Source organism: Populus alba, chromosome 12 (assembly GCF_005239225.2).
Source record: "Populus alba chromosome 12, ASM523922v2, whole genome shotgun sequence".
NCBI classification, from domain to species: domain Eukaryota; kingdom Viridiplantae; phylum Streptophyta; class Magnoliopsida; order Malpighiales; family Salicaceae; genus Populus; species Populus alba.
In genome coordinates, this window is record NC_133295.1 from 13,632,383 (window position 1) to 13,658,393 (window position 26,011).

Sequence of the window (26,011 nt, forward strand, 5' to 3'; positions counted from 1 at the left end):
ATTTATAATAAAATTTTAAAAATTCTTTATTCTCAAATAAAAAAAATTCATATGTTTTTTATTGATTAGCATTAATATATTTTTTTTTTGGATTTTGCTTTCATATTTCAAAAGAAAATTAGTATGTGTTTAATACAAATACGAATGAACTTTAAAATAATAGCAATAATAAATTTAGTCTTGGCTTATAAAAAAATCCCTCGAGTATTCTATTATATGTGTGTTTAGTAATGCAAGATATGATCTTTTTTAAAAGTATTTTTTAATTAAAAATATATTTTTATATATTTTTTCATTAAAATTATAAAAAATATTTAAAAACATGAATTTAATACTATTTAAAAAAAAAAACACAATTTAAAAAACAAGGCGAACAACATAATAAACAATCCCGAAGTTGAACCCCAAAAATGGGCTGTAATAATTTTCTGAACACAGCCCAAAAACGGGGTGGAATAATTTCTTGGATACAGCATGTCAGTCTATTAGTAGATTATCAGGGCTAAAGTTGTTACCCCTGGTGTCATTTATTATTTAATTATAAGCCTCCCCTTTCTAATTTTCAGGGATCTATTTGAGTTGAAGAAACAATTTAATCACAAGACTCTTGTTCTGACAAGGCTTGCTTAAAAGCCAGAAGTACATTGAAAAGTTTTTAAGAATTATAATTAGATTCCATCAAGAACATAAGTACATTGAAAATCCTTTCCAGACTGCCCTGAAGTTACTTGGTGGCAAGAATCAGAATTACAGAGTTTACTGGAGCTCATTGAGAAAAATTCAACTACCAAGACATCGAAATACTATTGCAATTCAAGGAAGCCGTCTTGGCACTTCAGAATAACATTTTACATAATATCATGGTAAAGAGTGTATGGACGTGTTGAAGTGTATCTATTTTATTTATTTATTTCGATAATATCATGGTAAAGATCTGCTATAATTTTTCTACTGGTAAGTTGAAATTACTAATTTGTAAAGATCTACTATATTCTATAACTAAATTATAGAATGCACATAGTAATTTATATATTTATTTTTTTCATCATCATCATTGATTAGAATTTCATCTCTTTTGACAAAATGCAAACAGACCCCCATCTCTGGATTGAGGAATTACCTAAGGCGATTGGAAAACTTATCAAATTGAGGCATCTCTGGATTGATTGTTCAGGTGTGGCCTTCATACCAAAGGGAATAGAGAGTATAACATGTCTTCGAACATTAGATGTGTTTACTGTGTGTGGTGGTGGTGAGAATGAAAGCAAAGCAGCTAATCTAAAAGAATTAAAAAACTTGAATCACATTGGAGGGAGTCTTGAGATACAGAATCTAGGAGGAGGTAAAGAAGATGCGAGTGACGCTGCAGAAGCACAACTCAAGAATAAGAAGCGCCTGCTTCGTTTGGAATTGCATTTCAGCAGAGAGAAAACAGAGTTGCAAGCGAATGAAGGCTCTTTAATTGAAGCTTTACAGCCTCCGTCGGACTTGGAATATCTAACCATAGTGGGTTACGGAGGGTTGGATTTGCCAAATTGGATGATGACATTAACCAGATTACAGCAGCTTGTACTCAGTGATTGTGCGAATCTGGAGGTGTTGCCTCCGTTGGGAAGATTGCCCAACCTTGAAAGCCTGGTATTGAGGTCGATGAAGGTGAGAAGGCTGGATGGTGGATTTTTAGGTATAGAAAAAGATGAGAATGCCAGTATTAACGAAGGAGAAATTGCAAGGGTCACTGCTTTCCCCAAATTAAAAAAACTTTGGGTTTTGAATCTCAAAGAAGTAGAAGAGTGGGATGGAATTGAAAGGAGAGTGGGAGAAGAAGATGCCAATACAACTTCAGTAATATCCATTATGCCACAACTTCGAGAGTTTAGCATTGATGGTTGCCCGTTGTTGAGAGCACTACCAGACTATGTTTTGGCAGCGCCTCTACAGAAATTATTCATAAGTGGTTGCAGCAATCTAAGGAAACGTTACGGGAAGGAGGAGATGGGTGAAGATTGGCAAAAGATTTCTCACGTCCCAAACATTTGTTTTGATGATTACAGGAGAAAGACGGAACTCTTTAATTAGAATCTGCAGGAACTCCATTTTTTAACAAATCTATTTTCGGCTCTCCATTTTTTCACGGGAAAAAAAGAAGCAAGAGTTAGTGGATGAGGAGAAAGATACAAAAAAGAAGCACGACTTGGATATACCTTTCTCACATCCTCCATTACCTTGCTATTGCCATCCTAGTGCAGATCAAGCAACTGTTTTCTGCAATTCACAACAAGAAATTTAGCACCAAATTCTGCTATTCACAGCAAGATTCTATTTGTTTTTGTGTAAGTGTTTTTTTTTAAAAAAAATTTAAATTTTATTTATTTATTTTAAATTAATTTTTTATAAATATTTTTAGATCATTTTGATATATTATTGATGTAAAAACTGATATTTAAAAAATAAAATAAAAAATTATTTTAAAGCATTTTCAATTAAAAAATACTTTGGAAAACAACCATATCTACCCTACAAAACACATCCAAATAAATGAGAGAATGGTAGACTTGGAAGCTAAAGTATTCATCTATAAGAGATGATACCCACCAATTTAGTGGATTAAATCCAAATAAAGTTATCTAAACCTAACACAAAAAAATCTTCAACAATAAATATGTTTCGGATAGTAAAAGACAAGACTCCTAGTGCCTGCGCTTTCTAAATGCCATCACAGCCCCATTCAAAGAACTTCCAGACAGGGGATTCTTCAGACCAATATATTTTATATACCTTTTTTCTGTAAATGGATTGAACTCATTTGTAATCTATTCTTGAGTTGGATTTTATTTCCTACTTACATGTATTCTATCACATGCAGCTGTGACTTTCTTTTTAGCATTCTCTGTGTTTTTTTTTTTTAATAAAAAAAACAACATTGTGTCCCATAACCAGAAACAACTAAATCAAATCATAATTGTTGGATTTGTCAAAATACAAACATAATTCATGAAAAATAAACTCAAGATGCCATGTTTTGTGAGCTAGAAAAATGGACCTTCAATGGAGGCAATGGAGAAAAAAACTGGAGCTGCTGGAATTGGTGAAGGTTGCGACGGCACACGGTGGAACAATGGTGACGCACGCCCGCTAATGAAGTTCATGCGCCACAGCCTTGACAGTGCACTGGTAAGTTTAATCATACAGTCATTACACATCCAGAAATCTTCTGGTATTTAATTCAACCTAATAACAATGGTTAGAGAGGCAACACCAAAACAGTGGTAGCCTGGGATTACGCCACTAGCAAGTAGCAAGAGATACAGCTTTGCTGCAAAAAGCAAGAGAATTAATTTGGTCTGATACCTCGAAACATAGCGACTCCAGTAACGTAACAAAGGGAACCAATCCAACGCAGGCTTCCGTCATTACATGTTCAAAAATCTCGGAAATAATATCATTCATCAGGTACAGAAAAAGAACATAATGACCGGTAAGGTAGTTATAATTAACTAGAGATGTAAGGACTCAGAGATTTATTACTGTGAAAAGAAGAAACATTTACCATCATTCTAATTACAGTTAGCCATCTTTAGCAAGTAAAAAAAGCCAACCCCGTGTAAAGATAGTGACTGCAACCTCTGATGCAATTTGGTGTATCTTCATCCTCAATCTTTTCTGAAAAATATGAAAGTGTATGAAAGAAAGATTGTATGAATTCAGAGAGAAGAAACATTTAATATCATCATGAGCATCTGAAGTGGCTTCTCTAGATGTGTCTTTAGTAATAAAAACCTGGAATCTTCAAGTCACCTCTTCATCCACTGCCACTTTGCTTGGCATCTATGAATGAAATTCCTTCACGGTGGGGTATTATCAATGTTTTCTCAAAATCTATTGATGATATGTACTACTAATGGTTTTCTATGGAGAAAGACAAACAACAGAATCTCCCATGACAGCTTCTCTTCTCCTGCGTTATGTGAAATCTCTGGCTTCATCGGAAAGATATCATCTTTAATAGGGCTGCTCCAAACCTTCAAAGCTGTTTTTCCTTGATCTTCGGCAGTTTCTCATTATGGCTGAGACTTGATACCAATTCTCCAGACTCTGCTGGCGAGGATGTTCATAACAGCTACGATGGCATTGGTTTTGTAGAAAGGAGGAGCTGATTTCAATTGTTTTTTTCCTTTTCCCACACTGTTTTCCTTCCCCTGTTTCAAAACCTCTAAAGCTTGTTTGCTTTTTTTTTTTTGGTCAGCTAGAACTTCTGGATGCTAGGCTATTATCTTTTTAGCCATTTTCTTATAATACACTCGACTATTATAAGAAAAAAAGCATGTGAAGTGTGGGAAAAAAAGCATATATAAGCTTCGGTTCCATCTCCATCAGCATCAAATGCACCCGAGCTATTGGTGAGCAGCGCCAATGAGAGGGAAAAATAAAAAATACCATCCAGCATTTACTCTAACCTTCCAACTCATATATTCACATAACTCTCAATCTTGTCTTGCATAGAAAGCAACAGTGAACCTTAGTGGAGAGGTGACTCTGTCACGACTGGAAATTGAGGATGAGGGTTAGCACTGACGAAGAGGGAATTTTAATTCAAAACTTACAAGAAACGACAGCGTTATGAGAAGGCGGCAAGAAATTCAATTCTAGCTAAACGGTTGTGTTTAAGGCAGCCCGGATAAAACAAAGAAATAACTAATTAGCCACGTGTAACGTCCAGGGTAAAAATAGAAATAACAGAACTGAAGAAGGGATATAAAAACCCCCACAGATGTAACAGAAGGCATGCAATTTTATAACAGAATTCAGTATTATTTTCCTCATTTCTCTCTCGTTCTTCACCGTGGGCAACACATGCCAGGCATGTGTAACCTTCTTCTCCCTCTCTTCTAAAATCTTCTTCCCTCCCTAATCTTTTGATCAACTGGAATCTGTTGATTAAACATTGGAAAAGTAACTCGCAGCAAAGTGGTATCAGAGCTTCATCTTTGGACCTCCACAAAATGCCTCCAGAGACCAGGTCCCAAGATGTGAGACGATGCGATGATTCTTTGGAAGCTGCTAACCAAAGAATCGATGGAATAGAAATCAAAATAAACACACAATCAGATGATCTTGGCCAACTCAAAGCCATGATAAAAGAAATAGCCACTCAGCAGATTGCAATAAAACATACCTTGCAAGCTCTCACTGGAGAGACCAGCTCATCGCAACAGCACCCTGCCCCTCATCAGCCTACAACAACATGCAGTCCTGGTTGGATGGGAGAAGGATCGCAAGGATCCTACAGGGCTCACAAACCTAAGAGGAACTTCCCTACTTTTGAAGGCGACGAGGTGCATAAGTGGTTGTATAAATGCAACCAATACTTTGACCTTGAAGAGATAGCAGAGCAAGATAAATTGAAGCTAGCCTCCTACTACCTGGATGGGTTGGCACTGTACTGGCACCAGAACTTCATCAGAAATTTCGAAGGACAGGAAGCTACTTGGGCAGAGTATGTTGAGGGCAAAAGGATCCCTTGGAAGAGTTGACAGAACACAAACAAGCAGGTGATCTCGAAGTCTATATCAAGGAGTTTGACATGCTATGGAATAGAGCTCAGGTAACAGAAAAACAAGCATTAGTATTTTTCTTGGGAGGATTGGAAACTGAAATTAAGAATTTAGTGAAAATGTTTGAACCGAAATCTCTCAAACAAGCATATAACCTATCTAGGCTCCATGACAACACCCTCACTTACAGAAAAAGCTCCCCACACTACTCTAAAAATCTAGCTCAAGCAAACTCTTACCAGCAAAACCAGAGATCAACCTACACCACCATCCCAAACAAACCACCTCCCAGCCCCACCTTCACTACTGCTAAAACTCCCCAACCTGCTCTCCTACCTACCCCTAACAGACCATCTTTTAATAACCCTCCTGTTAACCTCAACAACAGACCTTCTAGACCCATCAGAACTAGAGAAATGGAGGAGCGAAGGGCCAAGGGCTTATGCTTTTGGTGTGATAAAAGATTTGTGCTAGGGCATAGGTGCAGAAATAGGAAACTATATTCCTTATGCATCCTTGCAGATGAAGAAGATCATTCAGAAGAGGAGGGAACCCTGGAAGCCATGAATGAAGAAGAGCTTACCCCTCATCTGTCTTTATATGCCTTGCAAGGCACCACCGGCTGCCACACCATCAAAGTATGGGGTAAACTAGACAAGTGCCCTATATTAATCCTGATTGACTCTGGCAGCACTCACAATTTCATTAATATCAACCTAGCAAACAAACACAGTTGCCTCCTCACTTCCATCAAACCCATGCTAGTCGAAGCAGCCAATGGGGGCACCATGGCTTGTGCTCAAATCTGCAAGAACCTGCAGTGGAAAATGCAAGGCAACCAGTTTCAGGCTGATGTGTTTGTAATGGCCCTACAAAACTATGATATGGTCCTAGGTATACAGTGGTTAAAATTGTTGGGTGATATACTAGCTAATTATGAGGACAAATGGATGACTTTTTGGTGGCAAGGGAAGGAAGTGACATTAAAGGGGGACAACCCGACTCTCACCCAGTCCATCCCATTAGAAGAGCTAAATGGCTTACTCACTAATACAACTTCATGGGCAGGGGTGAACATTTGTAGCCTACGAGTGCTGGACCATGGGGACAACTCTATCAACTCCTGGGATGGACACCTCCCTACCTTGCAGGCAGAGGACCTTCCATTACAGACTGTGCTGGACTCTTACCACCATGTTTTCAGAGAACCAGTCGGCTTACCTCCAGTCAGAGAACATGACCACAGGATCCCACTGAAGGATGAACACCTAACAGTCAATCTAAGGCCATACAGATACTCAGGGCTACAGAAGGATACCCTGGAGAAACTAGCGGCTGAAATGCTTGAAGCTGGGATTATTCAACCCAGCCATAGTCCTTTTGCTTCTCCTGTGGTGTTAGTCAAGAAGAAGGACCTCACCTGGCGGTTTTGTGTAGATTTTCGAGCTCTCAACAAGTTGACTATAAAAGATAAGTATCCCATCCCTATTATTGATGAATTGTTAGAAGAATTGGAAGGGGCAGCCATCTTCTCTAAAATTGACTTAAGGGCAGGCTACCACCAAATTAGGATGGATCCTAGTGATGTGTTTAAAACAGCCTTTCGCACCCACAATGGCCATTTCGAATTTCTTGTCATGCCCTTTGGGCTCTCTAATGCCCCAGCAACTTTCCAAAGCCTAATGAACGACATCTTTAGGCAACATTTGAGAAAGTTCATTTTAGTTTTCTTTGATGATATATTGATTTATAGCAAGAATCAGGTTGAGCATTTGCATCATCTTACTGTCGTGTTTGAACTACTCTGTGCCAATCAATTGGTTGCAAAGAAGGAGAAGTGTGTATTTGGCAGCCATCACATGGAATACTTGGGCCACATCATCACCAAAGAAGGGGTAGCCACCGACCCTAACAAAGTCCTAGCAATGGTAAACTGGCCTATCCCCACTACTATCAAACAACTGAGGGGGTTTCTGGGTTTGACAGGATACTATAGAAAATTTGTGAAGGGCTATGGGGAGCTTTGCAGGCCTCTTACACAGCTGTTGAAGAAGGATTCCTTCAACTGGACAGCCTCAACCACCGTGGCCTTCAATCAATTGAAATAAGCCATGTCCAAACCCCCAGTGCTAGCATTGCCAAACTTTGACAAGACTTTTGTTGTAGAGACTGATGCATCAGGTGTGGGAATGGGAGCAGTTTTGATGCAGGAAGGACATCCACTAGCCTTTATAAGCAAAGCATTGGGACCTCGACAGCAAAACCTATCAGCATACGAACGAGAGCTACTGGCTATTGTCTATGTTGTCACCAAATGGAAGCACTACCTAAGGGGAAGACATTTCTTAATCAGGACAGATCATTCAAGCCTCAAATTCTTACTGGATCATAAGGCGACTCATGAGGCACAACAGGTTTAGCTCACCAAGCTTTTGGGTTTCGATTATGAGATAGAATACAGGAAAGGCAAGGATAACTTGGCAGCTGATGCCTTGTCCAGGGTTTCAAGCACAGAATTGAGTGCTTTCACACTGTCCTCGATTTCCACTAGCATTATGGAAGAAATCAAACAGACTTGGGTAACTGATCTTAACCTACAGAAAGTCATTGCAGAGGTAAAACAGGATGCCAGCTCACATCCTGCTTACTCCTGGGTCAACAATACCCTCCTTCGAAAAGGGAAGGTCGTGGTGGGTAGAGACTTACCCTTGCAAACTAAACTTATAAGCTATTACCATGACTCTGCAGTAGGAGGCCATTCGGGAGCCACTGTCACCACAAAGAAACTGGGGCAAGTTTTTTACTGGAGGAAGCCACAGAAGATAGTAAGGCAGTATGTGCGAGAATGCCCAATTTGTCAGCAGAACAAGACTGAGAATGTGAAACCTCCAGGACTTCTATAACCCCTACCTATTCCTATTGCCCCCTTCATTGACATCAGCATGGACTTCATTGAGGGCTTGCCCAAATCAGATGGAAAAGAAGTCATCCTGGTAGTGGTCGATCGGTTCAGCAAATATGCACATCTCATTGCACTCTCTCATCCTTACTCTGCACCTACCGTGGCTAAAGCTTTTATGGAGCATGTCTACAAACTTCATGGCATGCCAGCCACCATAGTCAGTGACAGAGACAACATTTTTCTTAGTCAGTTCTGGAAGGAGTTGTTTAAACAGCAGGGGGTCGACTTACATTACTCTACAGCCTATCACCCACAATCGGATGGCCAGACCGAAGTGGTTAACAAATGCATTGAGGGTTACCTGCGCTGCATGACAGGTACTACCCCAGCCTTATGGGGAAGGTGGTTAGGTGCTTGTGAGTGGTGGTACAACACTAATTACCATACTTCCACTAAGAAAACTCCCTATGAAATCCTCTATGGTATGGCCCCTCCCATTCACATTCCCTACACCCATAAGGACTCCCCAGTGGAAGCCATGGATCACTACCTCACACAAAGAGAGGGCATGTTTAAAGAAATCAGAGGCAATCTATTACAAGCTCAGCACCGAATGACCCAACAAGCCAATAAGCACAGAAGCGAGCGCAGTTTTACAGTGGGGAATTCAGTTTATGTCAAACTACAACCTTACAGACAGCATTCAGTGCATAAAAGAGTTTCCCACAAGTTATCAGCTAAGTACTATGGACCTTATACAGTCCTTAAAAAAATTGGCACCGTTGCATATAAATTGCAATTACCTGCATCAGCTACAATTCATCCCGTCTTCCACGTCTCTCAGCTCAAGTAGCACGTGGGTCATCGTGCAGTCCACTCTGACCTTCCCAATCCTCAGCATCGATCCTTGCTCCAACCTCTGCAAATCATCAACAGAAGAATGAGTAAACGAAGAAATGCAGCAACCACCCAATTACTGGTTTTATGGAAGGACCTACCTCTGACCGAAGCCACCTGGGAAGATATTGATGACTTCTGCTTACGATTTCCCCTTGAGGACAAGGTGGTGCTCATGGAGGGGGCATTGTCACGACTGGAAATTGAGGATGAGGGTTAGCACTGACGAAGAGGGAATTTTAATTCAAAACTTACAAGAAACGACAACGTTATGAGAAGGCGGCAAGAAATTCAATTCTAGTTAAACGGTTGTGTTTAAGGCAGCCCGGATAAAACAAAGAAATAACTAATTAGCCACGTGTAACGTCTAGGGTAAAAATAGAAATAACAGAACTGAAGAAGGGATATAAAAACCCCCACATATGTAACAGAAGGCATGCAATTGTATAACAGAATTCAGTATTATTTTCCTCATTTCTCTCTCGTTCTTCACCGTGGGCAACACATGCCAGGCATGTGTAACCTTCTTCTCCCTCTCTTCTAAAATATTCTTCCCTCCCTGATCTTTTGATCAACTGGAATCTGTTGATTAAACATTGGAAAAGTAACTCGCAGCAGACTCGCAGAAACTTAAAAAGCGGAATCCACATGCAGACAGTAACTCGGCCAACTCAGTCGATTACTCAATGTAATTAATTATAGCACTCTTTGCTGATTATTTCAAAAAGGGACCTCCTCTAGCCTTATTTCGAGTCACCAGCTAGCTACAAGTCTTCAAGCTTTGAAATGACTAGTGGCGTACCACTCTGTCACTGGTAAGGAAAAGAAATCTCTTTAAAGTCACCAAGGAACTTTTTTTTTTTTTTTTTTTACAACAGTGGAGATTTTATTAAAAATTTTGGCTAAAAAGAGAATAGCTTAATAACAAAAAAAAAAAAAAAAAAGCAACAGAGTAGATAAAATAAAGAAGACATAAAAGCACGGTATCTACAACAGGAAGAAGAAAACAGGGACCAGACAATAGATAAAAACAAGAAGTCAACTTCTGTTATCCCCGAAAAAGATCCCATCAGAGTTGATCCTTAAGATCCGGAATAGCATCATTGAAGATTACATCATTTCAATGTAGCCATAGACTCCATGCAATACAAGAAAAGAGAAGTTGTTATCATGAAAGATTCTGAAATTTTCCTTGCATCATTTGTAGCACATATCATCAATAGAATTTGGGAAAGAATCACTAATACCCCACCAAAATAGGAATTTCATTCTTAACTTCCAGGCAAAATGAAGAGATGGCTTGAAGTTTCAATTCGTCTTTTACAAAACACACATCTAGCTTGCTGAAGAGAAAAGAAATCATGCTGAAACAAGAAATCACGGATGAAGACTTTATCTTGGATAAGCAGCCAAAGAAACAATTGAACTCTTTTTTTTCTTTTTCTTTTTTTTTTGGGGGGGGGTGGTTTAACCATACTAAAAACCAAAAAGGTTATACATGGGAACTGGATTTTACTGTATAAAAACCATTTTACTATACAACAAATTTTTTTTTAGGGATAACGTCAAAATTTTGTTATAAATTAAAAAATTGATGAAATCTTCTATTTTAGTGAATATCATCAAAATTTTCATTAAATCTTTAAAAGTGATGAAATCTTCTATCTTAAGAGATTAACATCAAAGTTTTTATTAAAATTCAAGAAATTACAAAATCTACTGTCTTTATGGATTAATGTAAAAAAATTAATGAAATCTTCTATTTTAGAGATTGGTTTTTATAACCGTGGAGATTTATATATATACATAGCAAGGCTAGTGTCATAAAATGACAAGCGATGGACTCTTTGGTTTTTAGGGATGACAAAAAATTTTACAAGTTTTTTATTCTAAGAAACCGGTGTCTATTCTTAAATAAATTATAAATAAAAATATAATAGCATAAAATAATTTAGAAAAACATAAACAATGATAATTTTTTATTTAAAAGGTTATAGTAAATGTGATATCAACCTAATATCTGAATCTTTAAAAATCCAATATCAATTTTAGAATTTCTAATTTTCTTTGATTATTAGGTTTCGACTCTCTTCGTTGCATTTGGTCACGGTGTGTTGCTAAAATTAACTTCATGTTCTACTATCGTTGCACTACAAAAAACAGAAAACAACATGTAATGGCTCTTCAAAATATATTTAACGACACTTTTAGTGTCGCTAAATATTTTCTATCTGCAAGAGAATTATCACAAATGGTCACTATATATATATAGTGTCATAATTAAGTTATGCAGTGACACCGAACCCCCTATAAAAGAGATTGAAGATCCAATTTAATAATTTGACGAATTGAAAATTAAGGATCCAATTTAATAATTTAAAGAAATTTGATATGATTTATTACTTTCAACTTATATGGACTCTAGTTAAATATTATTGAATTTTTTTGGAAAAAACAATTTTGGTAAAAAGATGTCATTTTAATCCCTTTAAATAAAAACTATTTCATTGATGGTATATAACTTGCAAGATAGTATAGAACTTGAGATGGTTGTTAATGGAATTTAATTGCTTGATGTTTCAGGTTCAGAAAATACAGAATCTGACACCCAATACTGGAGTTGTCTACAGGTTTTTTTCTGCATGCTTCTCGGTAATTAGAAGGTGCATTTTTTTTTAGCTTGTGTTTCTCTCTGGCCTTAACTATAGCTAACATATCTGTCTTGAATGATTATAACTGGCGGGTGTGTAGATTCAAAGCTCTCTTTATGTTTGGTGGGAAATTAGATAGTTTCTGCTGTTGTCATCACAGTGCTTTGATAAGTGTGAAATCTGAACCAGAGTGGTAAATTGGGATAGAAGCATGCCTGCTCATAATCGAAACTTCAATGGAACTCCTTGTAAGTCAATGTTCCTTACTGGTCTGGTTATAGACTTGACTTTGACATGGAGTCATAGTTTTGAAACCCAAATCGGTCTGGTAGGTTGACCCAGGACCCGGCCGACCCGGGCCTAGGACCGGTCCGAGTCTAAGCAAAACTCCTTGTAAGTCAATGCTCCTTACTGGTCTGGTTATAGACTTGACTTTGACATGGAGTTATAGTTTTGAAACCAGGACCGGCCCGGTGGGTTGACCCGGGACCCAGCCTACCCGGATCTAGGACCGGTTCGGGTCTAAGCAAAAACTCGTCTAGGAGTTGGCTCGGTGAAACCCAGTCGACCCCGTTGGGTTGAACTGGAACCCGGTTGACTCAGATAAACCCAGCTGAGACCCGGCTGAAATCTTCATCTAAAATGGCCAATGGCATCTCCAAATCCTCATCTGAAATCCTCATATGAAATCTTCGTCTTCATCATTACTAAAATTACCTACCCCCACTGTGGCAAACAAGTGTCTATGCTCCAGTTTGAAAAACCGATTGATTATATCTTCTTTATTATACCTCCCAATAGGAACTATGCACAACCGATTCCTCCACCTCATCTGCACCTCAAAAGAGGGCATTCTAGAGCAGCTCCTTCTCTGTTCAGAGTAAAAGAGGCAAAGATGCTCAAATATGAAGAGAGCAGACTTCTAGCCTTTGGAATGTAGGAGATGCTTTAGGCGAGGACAAGATTCTTCTCAAGTTGAATCGAAGGGGAAGACTACTCTCCATTGTCTAGGGCTCTGTGCTTTGAACTCAATCAAAAAAATTTCAAATCGGAGGGGAAGATAAATTTCACGTCATTAGGTTAATTTAGCAATGGAGCCTATATAAGCTCCTCCTCTTTAACCGCCCCTGCCCGTGATTCATAAAATGCCCTTTAATTAGTTTTTTATTAATTGTTTTGGGTTGACCCGGTTAACTCGGATCAACTTATCTAACCCGTGACCTGATTATTAAACCAGATCGATCAGCGGGTCGGGTTTTAAAACTATGCATGAAGTAGATGTACCCTGTTTTTGTTTCAACAGGAAAAAAGAAGGAGAAGAGGGGGACAAAAATGCAGTTCCTTAGAAAAATAAAAATACGGCATTCCTCTGTACTAGGGTTTGACATAAGACATCTTGGCTATTTGGTTGCTCAATGAGCCGCTTCTTACTAACTTCTGCAACTTATTAGCCTCCGTCAAAAAGAGTTGCTCTGCTCTACTTTTTTCTTTACAGTGCTGAATCACACTTATTTTGTTGCTGTCATGCAAGAATTCACTTCATCTAAGAAACCACTGTGTCCACCACAAGGAAATAATAAAAAATGAAGAATCTCACCAAGTCACATACCCCTCTTCCTCCCTTAATAGACCTGCTGATCTTTTATACAAGAACTTCCCTCAACTGTCACAACCCACAGAACTAAAGACTAAAGACTTAATGCATAGTAAGCTTATGCTACACAATGTACTCTTGCTGTCTCTGTTTTGTTTGTCTTCTGGGTTTTTCTGGGAGCCAAGACAACCTATTCAACCAGGCCAGGAACTATGAAGGGTCATCTGATGTAGTAGACCTTCAGTGCTTTTCTAGGGGCCTGTTCTGGCTGCACCTGTCAACTCGTACATTATCTGGTTTGGTCATTGGAACAAAAACCACCAAGCTACTATTAGGGATTTCATCTATTCCCTCTCTTCTTCACCTCCCTACCCCTCTGTTGCTGATTGATGGAGAGCTGTCCGTTTCCATACAGATCAAATGGAGCTGGCTGGTAAGGAGTGCTTCAAAATCTTAGCTTTTTTTCCAGGATTTTCAAGAAATGAAGGAAAACTCTTTAAAGTTCAAGATGCGAGACATAATCCTATGATTTTGCCCACTTTTTGATGAAGGAAGAAGGCATCACGATAGAAACTGATGTTCTGAAGAAACATAAAACGGAGCTCGCAGTGCAATTATGACAGTTTCCAATTGGGACCCATTTAAAGTCATTTCAATCAGCAAACTACTGCTTGAAATGCTCCAACTGAACAAATTCCTAAGATCATCATTCGAATCAACACTTTGTCTGACTATATTTTATATCCTAGCTTTCGTTTTAATCATGTTGGACTCTGCTTCTTTGAATTGGTTGCTACTTTTGGTTTGTGTAAATTAGTTTGGATGGACATATATATATTACCATGATCCAGTTTGGAAGAATAGTGGAATAACATAAAATGAAGAGAAGAAATAGAGAAGCAGATGAGAAGCAGGAATTTCAGTAGAATGCTATAATCAGTTGTCCATATCAGATACATTTCAGTAGAAACTTCAGCATTCTTAACCTAAGGTCAGTATCAATCCAAAATAATTGCTATGTATCGAAGAAGAAATTACTTTCCACAAATAATAATCCTTAGCCTAGAACTCGGTAGAAATGAAAACTACGAGTGTTTCACCTTCGGAACTCAAAATGGCATGTCATTCTCAGTAGAAACATACAACCAGGGAAAGCCATCCGCAGTAAGGACTAGACTGAAAAGGTACAATAATATAGGGACTGAATTGAAATGTTAGAAACAGTACAGGGATGGAAACAAAAGTAAAAAGCGAAAAACCTCATCACCAGAAACCCTAAGTACATATAAAGTAACTAAACCAGCAGCCACCTTCCCCTCACACTGTCTTCTCTCTCTTTCTCAGTACATCCTATCATCATTGTCTCTTTTTAAAAAATAATTAAATTAAATTAAATTAAACAGACAAATGGCAGAGGCACTTGTATCACCAATTTTGGAGCAGTTAAGCGCGGTCGTTGCTCAACAGGTAATTACTTGTATACAATTTACAATGATCTAATTAACCCTTACATGAATAAGAAATATAAAAATGAAGTCTCTTTTTCTTTCTTTATTAGAAAAATAAAATAAAATATCAAATCCTCAGATCTAGATTTGGATTTTATTAAAGAAATTTCTTTTTATTGTTTTATTGTTTTTCATATTTCCGGAAATAATCTAAAACAAATATCTTTAGAAGGAAAACTGAAGGAGTTGTCGATCCTCTCACTAAACTGTAAAATAATCAATCAAATGTTAAAATAATTAGTGAGTGTTATGAAGGAAGAATATTTTTCACTTTAAAACTATAGACTTTACAAGTACCAACAAATACAGATCCTTTCATTCTCTATATTTCTTTGATCCAGCAAGCTTATGTTATATATAGGTTTCTTCCTTCTTGTATAGTAGCAGAGTGCAGGCAGATATGATGATGATGATGATAAAAAGAAATATTATTATCTTTAATATATAGGATTTTAATATATATTTTTATATAAATTATTAATATAGCCAATCCATTTCACTGTACGTGTCAGCTACTGCGAAAAACATATTTAAAAAAATTATTAATCTATTAATTACAAAAAATTAAAATTAAAAATTCACAGTGAAATCATAGAAATGTTTCCTCTGCCTGAGCTTCCTTATCTTTTGTACACTAATAGGTACAAGAAGAGGTGAACCTAGTAGTGGGTGTGAAGAAACAAGTCGACAGGCTGAAAAGCAATCTCCTTGATATCCAGTCTGTCCTTGAAGATGCAGATAGAAAACAAGTTAAGGATAAAGCTGTAAGAAATTGGGTAGACAAGCTCAAAGATGCATGTTATGATATGGATGACGTGCTAGATGAATGGGGCACTGCAATTCTTAGATGGAAAATGGAGGAAGCTGAAGAAAATACTCGCAGCCGACAGAAGATGCGATGTTCCTTCCTGGGATCTCCTTGCTTTTGTTTCAATCAAGTGGTTCGACGTCGCGACATTGCCCTGAAGATCAAAGAAGTTTGTGTAAAAGTGGATGACATTGCCAAAGAGAGAGCTAAGTATGGCTTTGATCTATACAAAGCCACTGATGAACTCCAGCGACTAACAACTACCTCCTTTGTTGATGAATCAAGCGTGATTGGTCGAGATGGTGAAAAGAGAAATGTTGTAAGCAAGTTGCTGGCTGAAAGTAGTCAAGAAGCACGGGACGTGGATGTCATCTCTCTAGTAGGGCTGGGAGGAATTGGAAAAACAACTCTCGCCCAACTAGCTTTTAATGATGCTGAGGTTACGGCTCATTTTGAGAAAAAGATATGGGTGTGTGTTTCAGAACCATTTGATGAGGTTAGAATAGCCAAAGGTATCCTTGAGGAGCTTGAAGGGAGGGCATCTGATTTGGTAGGATTGCAATCCCTTTTGCGAAGGGTTTCTGAATCCATTAAGGGAAAGAGGTTCCTTCTTGTCCTTGATGATGTCTGGACAGAAAATCATGGACAATGGGAACAACTGAAACCATCTCTCACAGGCTGTGCACGAGGAAGCAGAATTCTAGTGACCACTCGTAAGGACGCTGTGGCAACGATGATGGGAACTGACCACCGGATCAACATTGAGAAATTGTCCGATGAGATATGCAGGTCAATATTCAATCATGTGGCATTCCAGGAAAGAAGCGAAGATGAGCGCGAAAGATTGACAAATATCGGCGATAAAATTGCAAACAAGTGCAAGGGCTTGCCTCTAGCTGCCAAGGTATTAGGCGGTCTAATGCAGTCTAAAATAACAAGAGAAGAGTGGGAACGTGTTTTATCTAGCGAACTGTGGAGGCTAGATGAGGTTGATAGAGATCAGGTTGAAAGACGCATATTTATACCTTTGCTTTTGAGTTTCTATGATTTACCTTCTGTGGTAAGACGATGTTTCTTGTATTGTGCCATGTTTCCAAAAGACTACAAGATGGGAAAATATGAATTGGTGAAGATGTGGATAGCTCAAGGTTACCTCAAGGAGACTTCAGGTGGAGATATGGAGCTTGTAGGAGAGCAGTACTTTCAAGTCTTAGCAGCACGTTCTTTCTTCCAAGATTTTGAGACGGATTGGTGTGAAGGAATGAAATTCAAGATGCATGATATAGTGCATGATTTTTCCCAATATATGACAAAAAATGAATGTCTAACAGTGGATGCCAGTAAACTTGGAAAAGCAACAGTGGAGACTTCAATTGAAAGGGTTCGTCATTTAAGCATGATGCTGTCAGAGGAGAGCTCATTTCCCAAGTCCATTCACAAAGCAAAAGGTCTTCGCAGCCTCTTGATGGACACTAGAGACCCTTCGCTTGGAGTTGCATTGCCTGATTTGTTCAAGCAGTTGACATGCATCAGGTCATTGAATTTGACAAGGTCTTCAATCAAAGAAATACCAAACGAGGTAGGGAATTTGATACATTTGAGACACCTCAATGTGGCATCTTGTTATCAGTTGGAGTCCCTGCCAGAAACCATGTGTGATTTATGTAATCTGCAATCCCTAAACGTTACTCTGTGTGCTTCTCTCAAGGAATTGCCTAATGCGATTGGAAAACTTATCAAATTGAGGCATCTCCGGGTTGTTCTTTCAGGTGTGGCCTTCATACCAAAGGGAATAGAGAGGATAACATGTCTTCAAACATTAGATGTGTTTATTGTGTGTGGTGGTGGTGAGAATGAAAGTAAAGCAGCTAATCTAAGAGAATTAAAAGACTTAAATCACATTGGAGGGAGTCTTCGTATACGGAATCTAGGAGGAGGTAAAGAAGATGCGAGTGACGCTGCAGAAGCACAACTCAAGAATAAGAAGCGCCTGCTTTGTTTGCAATTGGATTTTGACTTCAACCGGGAGAACGACATTTTACTTGAAGTTTTACAGCCTCCGTCAGACTTGGAAAATCTAACCATGTATAGCTACGGAGGGTTGGATTTGCCAAATTGGATGATGACATTAACCAGATTACAGAAGCTTACACTCCGTGATTGTGAAAACGTGGAGGTCTTGCCTCCGTTGGGAAGATTGCCCAACCTTGAAAGCCTGGTATTGAGCTCAATGAAGGTGAGAAGGTTGGATGCTGGATTTTTAGGTATAGAAAAGGATGAGAATGCCAGTATTAATGAAGGAGAAATTGCAAGGGTCACTGCTTTCCCCAAATTAAAAAAACTTTGGATGGACGGTCTCGGAGAAGTAGAAGAGTGGGAAGGAATTGAAAGGAGAGTGGGAGAAGAAGATGCCGACACAACTTCAATAATATCCATTATGCCACAACTTCAGTACTTGGGAATTGAATATTGCCAATTGTTGAGAGCACTACCAGACTATGTTTTGGCAGCGCCTCTGCAGGCATTGGGGATAAGGGGTTGCCCCATTCTAAGGAAACGTTACAGCTGTAGGAAGGAGGAGATGGGTGAAGATTGGCAAAAGATTTCTCACATCCCAAAGATTTATTTGCATGTTTGGTGAGAAAGACAGAACTCTTTAGAACCTGCTTTGAGTGTATTAATTATTTCCTCTTTACTCTAAAAAATTGCCTTTGAAATTTCAACTAAGATGATATTTGCTTCTTCTTTTTTATGCCTTTATCTGCCTTCAAACAAGCCAATGATCTTGATTTTCAGTGGATTAAATCCAAGAAATTCTTAAACCTCAGTTTCAGTGGATTAAATCCAAATAAATGAGAGAAGCTAAACCATTCATCTATAAGTGATGATACCCATCGATTTTGGAGATTAAATCCAAATAAAGTTATCCAAACCTAACACAACAAATCTTCAACAATAATTAAATTACAAATCAACAACAAAATTCAGCAGCAAGGCCTAATTAAGAGTTTACCCTTCTTTATTTTTTATAAGAGTATGGATGATTTATTGTGAGTCAAATATCTGTATAATGTTGACTTTGGATTGTATTTCCTGCTTACCATTTATTCTATCAAATGCAGCTGCGATATATATACCCCTCTCTCTCTCTCACACATCCTCTCTCTCTCTCTCTCTCTCTCTCTCTCAACATAAAATTCTCTCTCAACATAAAATAATATGTAATTCATATGTTCATATTTAAAGAATAGTTAAGACAGGCAGGAAGAGGTAATTTTTTTATTTAATTATTGAATTGATAGACTTAAATTTTACATGTTAAAAAATTAATCTAAGATGATATTATCTCGCTCACGTGAAGCTTATTCCTTACTTAAATTCTCCAAATGCCACTTTAAAAAAGCTGCCTTTGAAATTTCAGACCATATTTTAGATTTTCTCCTTGATAATTTTGGATTTTAGTTTTATTATTTTTTATTAATTGTTTTCTAGTTATTTACGGATATTTAGGGTATTTAAACCTATCTTTTCATATTTTAGGCTACTTTTGCTAATAATTAAAACTACGTACTTTTGCAACTTTGATGTATTTTATATGCTTTCTTTGCGTTAGAATGCATGTTTTAAAAAGCACAAGTTTTGAACAAACATTAAAGAGACTGTGTGAAAATATTTGTTACGATTACTTTTTAAAGTATTTTTTATTTAGAAATATATTAAAATAATATATTTTTTTTATTTTTTAAAAAATATTTTTGATTTTAGCGCATCAAAATGATCTAAAAACACTAAAAATATATATTAATTTAAAGCAAAGAAAAAAAATAAAATAAATTTAAATATTTTAAAAATATTTTTGAAACGCAAAAACAAATCAAGCTTAATAAGTTAAATTTTCTAGCTCGCAAATGCAGTTGAAGCTTCAATCGGAGTTTGATTTTAGAATTGATTTTATTTCATCCAAAGCTCATGGATTTTATGTGATATACTAAAGTTTCTAGACCAATAACTAAAAATTACTGTGGTTATGTTTTGAAATAACTTTTTATTTCACTTTATTCTAAAAAACGTTGGCCACATTCAATGAGATTTTATGCAAGCAGCTATCAAATTGACTCTTGGTGACTTTATATTAGTTTTAAAAGTATATTTATATTAGCAATTAGTGGACAAATAATATTTTAAAATAATATGATTTCTCTTTGACTGCAGTTCAAGCGCCACTTAACGCTTGGGCTACCCATACATATTTTTAGTATAATTACAAATATTAGTATTAGAAATATTATTATTTGTTTTATTAATAGTTTTTTTTTAGTATAATTAATATTAAGAGTATTAGTATTACAAATATTATTATTTGTTTTATTACTATTATTTTTTAGTCTAATTAATAGTATTAATCTCAAAAATATTATTATTTTTGGTGTTATAAATAATATTATGTTTATATTAATTAATAATATTAATACTAAAAATGTTATCGGTTGTATTATAAATATTATTATTTTTTATTAAAATTTATAAAAGTATATTTTATTGTAATTAATATTATTAATAAAATAATTGATGAATTTGAAAGAAAATGTTATATCATTTACTAATTTTACTAAATGTATTGTAATAATAATTTTATCAAATTATACTTAATTTTACATTTAGTTTTATTTAAAAATTAAATACAAATTATTAATTGCAAGACTAAAAAATAACATTGGATTCTGCCAGGTATATAACCCAAATAACCTTAGGTCCTACCCGGCCTGGCCGTGACAGGACCCAAATATGCTTGGCTCCTGTCTGGTGAGGATCTAAATAGGCTTGATCCTCACCAAGTTTTATTTTAGAAATTAAAGGTGAGCCCACGGTGTACCGCAGGCCACCTAATTGGTCTATAATTATTTCTCCCATTCTCTCTTTGTTATGCCTTTATAATATAGAGCCTCGTTTAGAGGCATCATCTAATGATCAAAGGTCTATCTGCCTTTAAACAAGCCAATGATCATGATGCTTCCTCCTCCATTCATTTGCAATTGGCATCATCAATCATTACGAAGACTATATATTAAAAATATTATCTGAAAGTAAATATTAAAAAATAAAAAAAATATATTATTTTAAATATAAAAAAAAAACTTTGTACATCGCCTGTGGACTCAGGTAAAATATCATTTAAAAAAATTACTAAAAATAATGTTATTTTTTTTTTAAAAAAAAATTAAACTTCTCCTCCCGTGAACTGACCCGGATAAAGTGAAGTTTAAAAAATTAAAGCCTTCACTGAGCTCAATGTAAAGAGAACCAACCTGCCGTCATAAAAGCCCAAAATACTCCGTTGTAAAAGCCCTCGTAAGAAAACTCCTCCTTCTCCAACAAGAAAAGCAAAGTTAAGACCCCAAGTAAATATCCCTGTCTTTCTCTCCCACACGCTCGCATTCTCAGTTTTTCCTCTCTGCGTCTTGAAGCAATAAACCATGGGTGATAGCCAGTACTCCTTTTCTCTCACTACTTTCAGTCCTACCGGAAAGCTAGTACAGATTGAGCACGCATTGACTACCGTTGGATCAGGCCAAACTTCTCTCGGAATCAAAGGTTGTTGCAATTTAAGCTAGTATATAGACAAGGGCTTGTAGCATCCTAATTGAAGAAGCTGATGATTGTTGTGGAAAAGCAACGTGGATTCTAGCCAATGAGGTGTTGGTCTAGTAGTTAATGGGTTTATATTGAGATTTTTAGGAGTAATTTGAGTTTAGTGACATCGGCTGGTAGAAATCTGTTAAAATTCGGTGTAAATTTGTAATTTGTATTAGTAATTTGAGCTTAGTGATTTGGGTTCTTGCCAATGAGGCGTTACTATACTAGTTAAGAACTCTGTAAGATTGAGACTTTGGATGTTGGAGTCTGTAGATTTATATCCTCATCAATCCCACTTTCTATAAAAAGGTAGTGTTGATTATTTTAAATCGTGTTGAATGAGGTGGAGATGGTTTGATTTTGGAGCCAGTCGAGTGGTCTGTTATTCTAAGTTGCAAGATGGCATGTAACTTGATACCCGTTGATTCATCTATAAGAGAAGATACCCATCGATTTTATGGATTAAATCCAACTTAAGTATTCCAAGTAATATAAAAACTTGGATTTTTTAATTTAGTAAATAAAACAACTCGATATAAATTAACTAATTATTCCATTTAAAATACATTCTCTTCAAATTATTTTATTTTTACTATTTTCAACAGCTTAGACATAATTCATAGGTCTTGTTTTTATAATAAATAACTAATTAATTTTATTATAATTATTTTTAAAGAAATGAATATACATGTGTGTTGACAATGTTTGACAAAAATTAAAAATTTATTAATGCTGTGAAGTATATCTATTTTATTTTTATTTATTGCGATCATACCACCGTGAAAATCTATTATAATTTTTCTATTGGTAAGTTGAAATGACTAATTTGTACAGATCTGCTATATCATATAACTAAATTATAGAATACACATAGTAATTCATTTTATTTAGTATTATTATGATTATGATTATTATATACACTCCATTAATTATTAGTTCCACTTCATTTTGTAGCCACGATGATCAATTATTAATGTTGTTTTTTTTTCTTCTTCTAATTATTATGATCAAAATCCATTTTGGTAGGACATATGACCTCACCTCAACACTAGTTTTGTACCCGCACTCTGCAATGAGGTGCCTCTGTTCTACGAAGCATTGACTAATAAAGACTGACTGAATTGAAACAGAACGCAACCAAACTCTCGGGTTTGAAGACAGCAAATAACCCTTTTTTTTTTTTTTTTGTAAGGAAAGACACATAGAATGAGTTTAAAGCATAATGACTTAATTGCAAAATGCATATGGATCCAGTTTTTTGACAAGGGAGTTTGGTGTTCCTGAAGCAGCAACAATGGCTGCTAAGCTACACATAATTTGTTGTCTTCTTCCCAACAATGCCATTCTGACCCCAAACGCTGCTGAATCTAGCATGCTGATTTCCTCTGTAATTTAGATCTGAATTTCATTATGAAAAAGTAGAAAGAGACAATAAAAAAGGAATGAAAACAAAAAAAAGAAGAAGAAAGGAAGGTGATGTGGTCCAGACAATATGAATTCTTTCCTCATTTCTTGTCCTTTTCACACCCATTTGCTCCCCTTCACAAACGAACCTCCCATTTAAAGGAGCTCCATTCACGCAAACCAGCAATCCTTCCAAACTTTTTTCCATGCTACTGATAGCAGAAAAACATTAAATGAAGAGAAGAAATGGAGAAACAGATGAGAAGCAGGAATTTCAGTAGAATGCTATAATCAATTTCAGGAATTTCAGTAGAATGCGATAATCTTTCAGTAGAATTCTCCAGACCAATCGTGTTATTAAGTGAAGACCATGAATTCAAAACTATGATATCAGAATCAATATAGATAGCACCTGAGCAACCCAACAAGAAGAAAAAAAACAAGAGACAAGTTACCAAAACATAGATTTCTAAACATAAGAAATGGAGCGATTGAATCACTACATTACATAGTATAACGATGATCATCAGGAATATAAAATAAAAATTCTTCTCAACTGGAGCGAAGAGGGTAATAGTTCAAGAGCCAGCATCAAAATGTAATAGTAAAGTGTCCTATATGAGACAACTAATACATGGTTTCTAGTTCAAGAGCCAGCATCAAAATTTAACTGATATCCACACAGCCCCAGCTTCAGCCAGCTTCCATCACTCAGACCAGCCATCCCTGCAATCCTTTTCCTGTTAACAAAACCCCAGATCCTGTAACTGTCTATAACAAAACCCTGACCGACACTAGACTGAACAACCCAACATGGAAAAAAAAAAAAAAACAAGAGACAAGTTACCAAAACATAGATTTCTAAACATAAGAAATGGCGCGATTGAATCACTACATTACATAGTATAACGATGATCATCAGGAATATAAAATAAAAATTCTTCTCAACTGGAGCGAAGAGGGTATTAACTGCTAATACATGGTGTCTAGTTCAAGAGCCAGCATCAAAATTACTAGATTATGAGATTTATTTCAAACACCTCAATATGAGATTCACACAGGAACCAGCAAGATGTCGTGTCATTCTAGCCATACATGTGATTGACATGCCAGAAGGGGGAGATATTTTCAAGAAGCGAGCTAATTACTTGTAGAGAGCAGCAAGGTGAACCGGTTCAATATAGTGAAAACATGTCTTTCACCGCTGAAACCAAACTGGAGTGAAAATATGGGTTTTCTACATAGCCTTATCACCTCTAGTCAACCACGGGTCTCGCAGCAACGGATACGGGTTCAATTTCCTCACTTAACCTTCTCTTAAAGATTACAACTTTTTACTTATCTTTAACAACAAAGCATCTCCAATAATCTTAACCTCACTAAGTTTTCTGTTCATTTCCTCATCAACAAGAATATCTTCACTGCCAAACTTATAATCCTCCACATTCAATCCTCAACTAAAACCATCGTAATAATAATAATAAAAAAACATCCTAATATCCTATCAATTTCTTATTCAAATACCTTATAATGGACCTGGTTACATGATCCACGTAATACCCAGAAGTAAAAACCGAGGGACTTTTCGTTTCTTATTCTTCGATGTTTTTTTTCTTTTTGGTCTTTCATTTTCGTGATCTTCTTCTTCTTCTTCTTGTTCTCTAATGGTGTCTTCTTCATCCATCTTGTAGACGCTGAAATTTAGGATGTGTTTGGAAACGTAGTGCAAATCGAGTTCCTAAAAATTTTGAGTTTTTTTATTTAAAATAATTTTTGTTATATGTTTTCAAATCGTTTTAATGTGCTGATGTTCAAATATTTTATAAAAATAAAAAAATTTTATTTTGATGCATTTCTAAGCAAAAAAATACTTTAAACCGACATCGCTACCACAATCACAAACATGCCCTTAGCTTAGGTTTCAAATGAGGGACGACATTGCGTCGATACCAAGAGTGTTTTTTTTTTTTCGTTTAGAATTTTCAAATTAATTTTCTTTTTAAAAATGGTAATTAAATTACTTGTTTTTTATTATTATTTTAATGTATAAATATGAAAAATAAAAAAAATCTAAAAGACATTATTATTATTTTAATATATTTTAAATAAAAAAAAATTTATACATCCCTTGTAGACTAAGGTAAAAAGTGATTTTTTAAAAAAAAAATAATTTAATAAAAATAATATTATTTGATTTTTAAAAAAAAATAATCAAACTTTTTAAACTCTGACCCTCTTTCAAGTGTGTTTTTCTACACGGCAACCATGGGACCCATGTAAAAATAGGTAGAAACGCAGTTTCAGGAGGAGCATCTTGCACCAGCTTCACCAATACTATTCACTTTTGTTAAGTGAAACAGTGCAGAATGAATTAATTCACTCTGCACACAAAAGTGAACACGTGAATAATAAAAAAAATCTGATTTTTTTAATTGTATTTTATTTGAAAAACTAGTGTTTAATATTATTCAAAGACACTACTTAAATTAGAAGGAGATTGCATGATGACGTAGTATTTGCATAATTTTATCGTAATCCCAATTTTGTTTCTTGGTGATATTTTATCTAATTTTGTTGTATGCTAAAAAAATCATGTAAACTGTGTCGGATGAATTTTGTATGTGATGAAATTGTAAATAATTTAATGAAATAATAATTTTTTTATATAAAGTATTATTTATTTCATGATATAATAACAGTAGTTAAATCTGCAATATTTAAATTAACCATCAATATTAATATATATTACCAAACACATTAAATTATTTTTTATTTAACCTCAATTTCAACCACAGTTTTAATCAAACATATATAAATATCAAACTAACCTCAATTAAAAATACATTTTATAAAATTTTTTTTTTTAAACCACAACCACAAAAACTATTACAATATCAAATACATTAAAGTTTTAAAAATTATGGTTAAAACTGGTTGGAAGCCTTCATTGAGCCCAATGTGAAGAGGCCCAACCAACCGTCATAAAACCCCAATAGTCTCTTCTCCGCCACCACCAGGCTATGCCATTTATGTAAGCAAATGAATATGCTGCGAAGAG

The 26,011-nt window shown here is 36.0% G+C and overlaps 1 protein-coding gene and 1 long non-coding RNA gene across 4 annotated transcripts; both read left to right on the forward strand.

The window, feature by feature from the left end:
* The first annotated feature begins 199 nt into the window (after positions 1-199).
* On the forward strand, positions 200-4,894 carry LOC140956223 (uncharacterized). Of its 3 annotated transcripts, none has more exons than XR_012171383.1 (5): positions 200-863; positions 1,094-2,333; positions 3,034-3,174; positions 3,249-3,453; positions 4,247-4,894. It is a non-coding gene; the product is annotated as an uncharacterized lncRNA (long non-coding RNA). The 3 variants fall into 3 exon arrangements; XR_012171382.1 differs by lacking the exon at positions 4,247-4,894 and adding an exon at positions 3,568-4,208; XR_012171381.1 differs by lacking the exon at positions 4,247-4,894 and having other exon boundaries at positions 206-863; positions 3,249-4,209.
* Positions 4,895-14,926: 10,032 nt separating this feature from the next.
* LOC118060638 (putative disease resistance protein RGA1) lies at positions 14,927-18,666 on the forward strand. The gene is made up of 2 exons (XM_035073884.2): positions 14,927-15,066; positions 15,749-18,666. The coding sequence occupies exons 1-2, from the start codon at positions 15,007-15,009 to the stop codon at positions 18,554-18,556; spliced, it is 2,868 nt and encodes a 955-aa protein (XP_034929775.1). The 5' UTR covers positions 14,927-15,006; the 3' UTR covers positions 18,557-18,666.
* Positions 18,667-26,011: the final 7,345 nt, after the last annotated feature.

What these genes read in the sequence shown, in the direction of transcription:
- LOC118060638 (XM_035073884.2), top strand. Translation starts at nt 15,007, where the DNA reads ATGGCAGAGGCACTTGTATCACCAATTTTGGAGCAGTTAAGCGCGGTC. An exon ending in GCGCGGTCGTTGCTCAACAG is followed by an intron (nt 15,067 to 15,748) that starts GTAATTACTTGT and finishes GTACACTAATAG; the next exon opens with GTACAAGAAGAGGTGAACCT.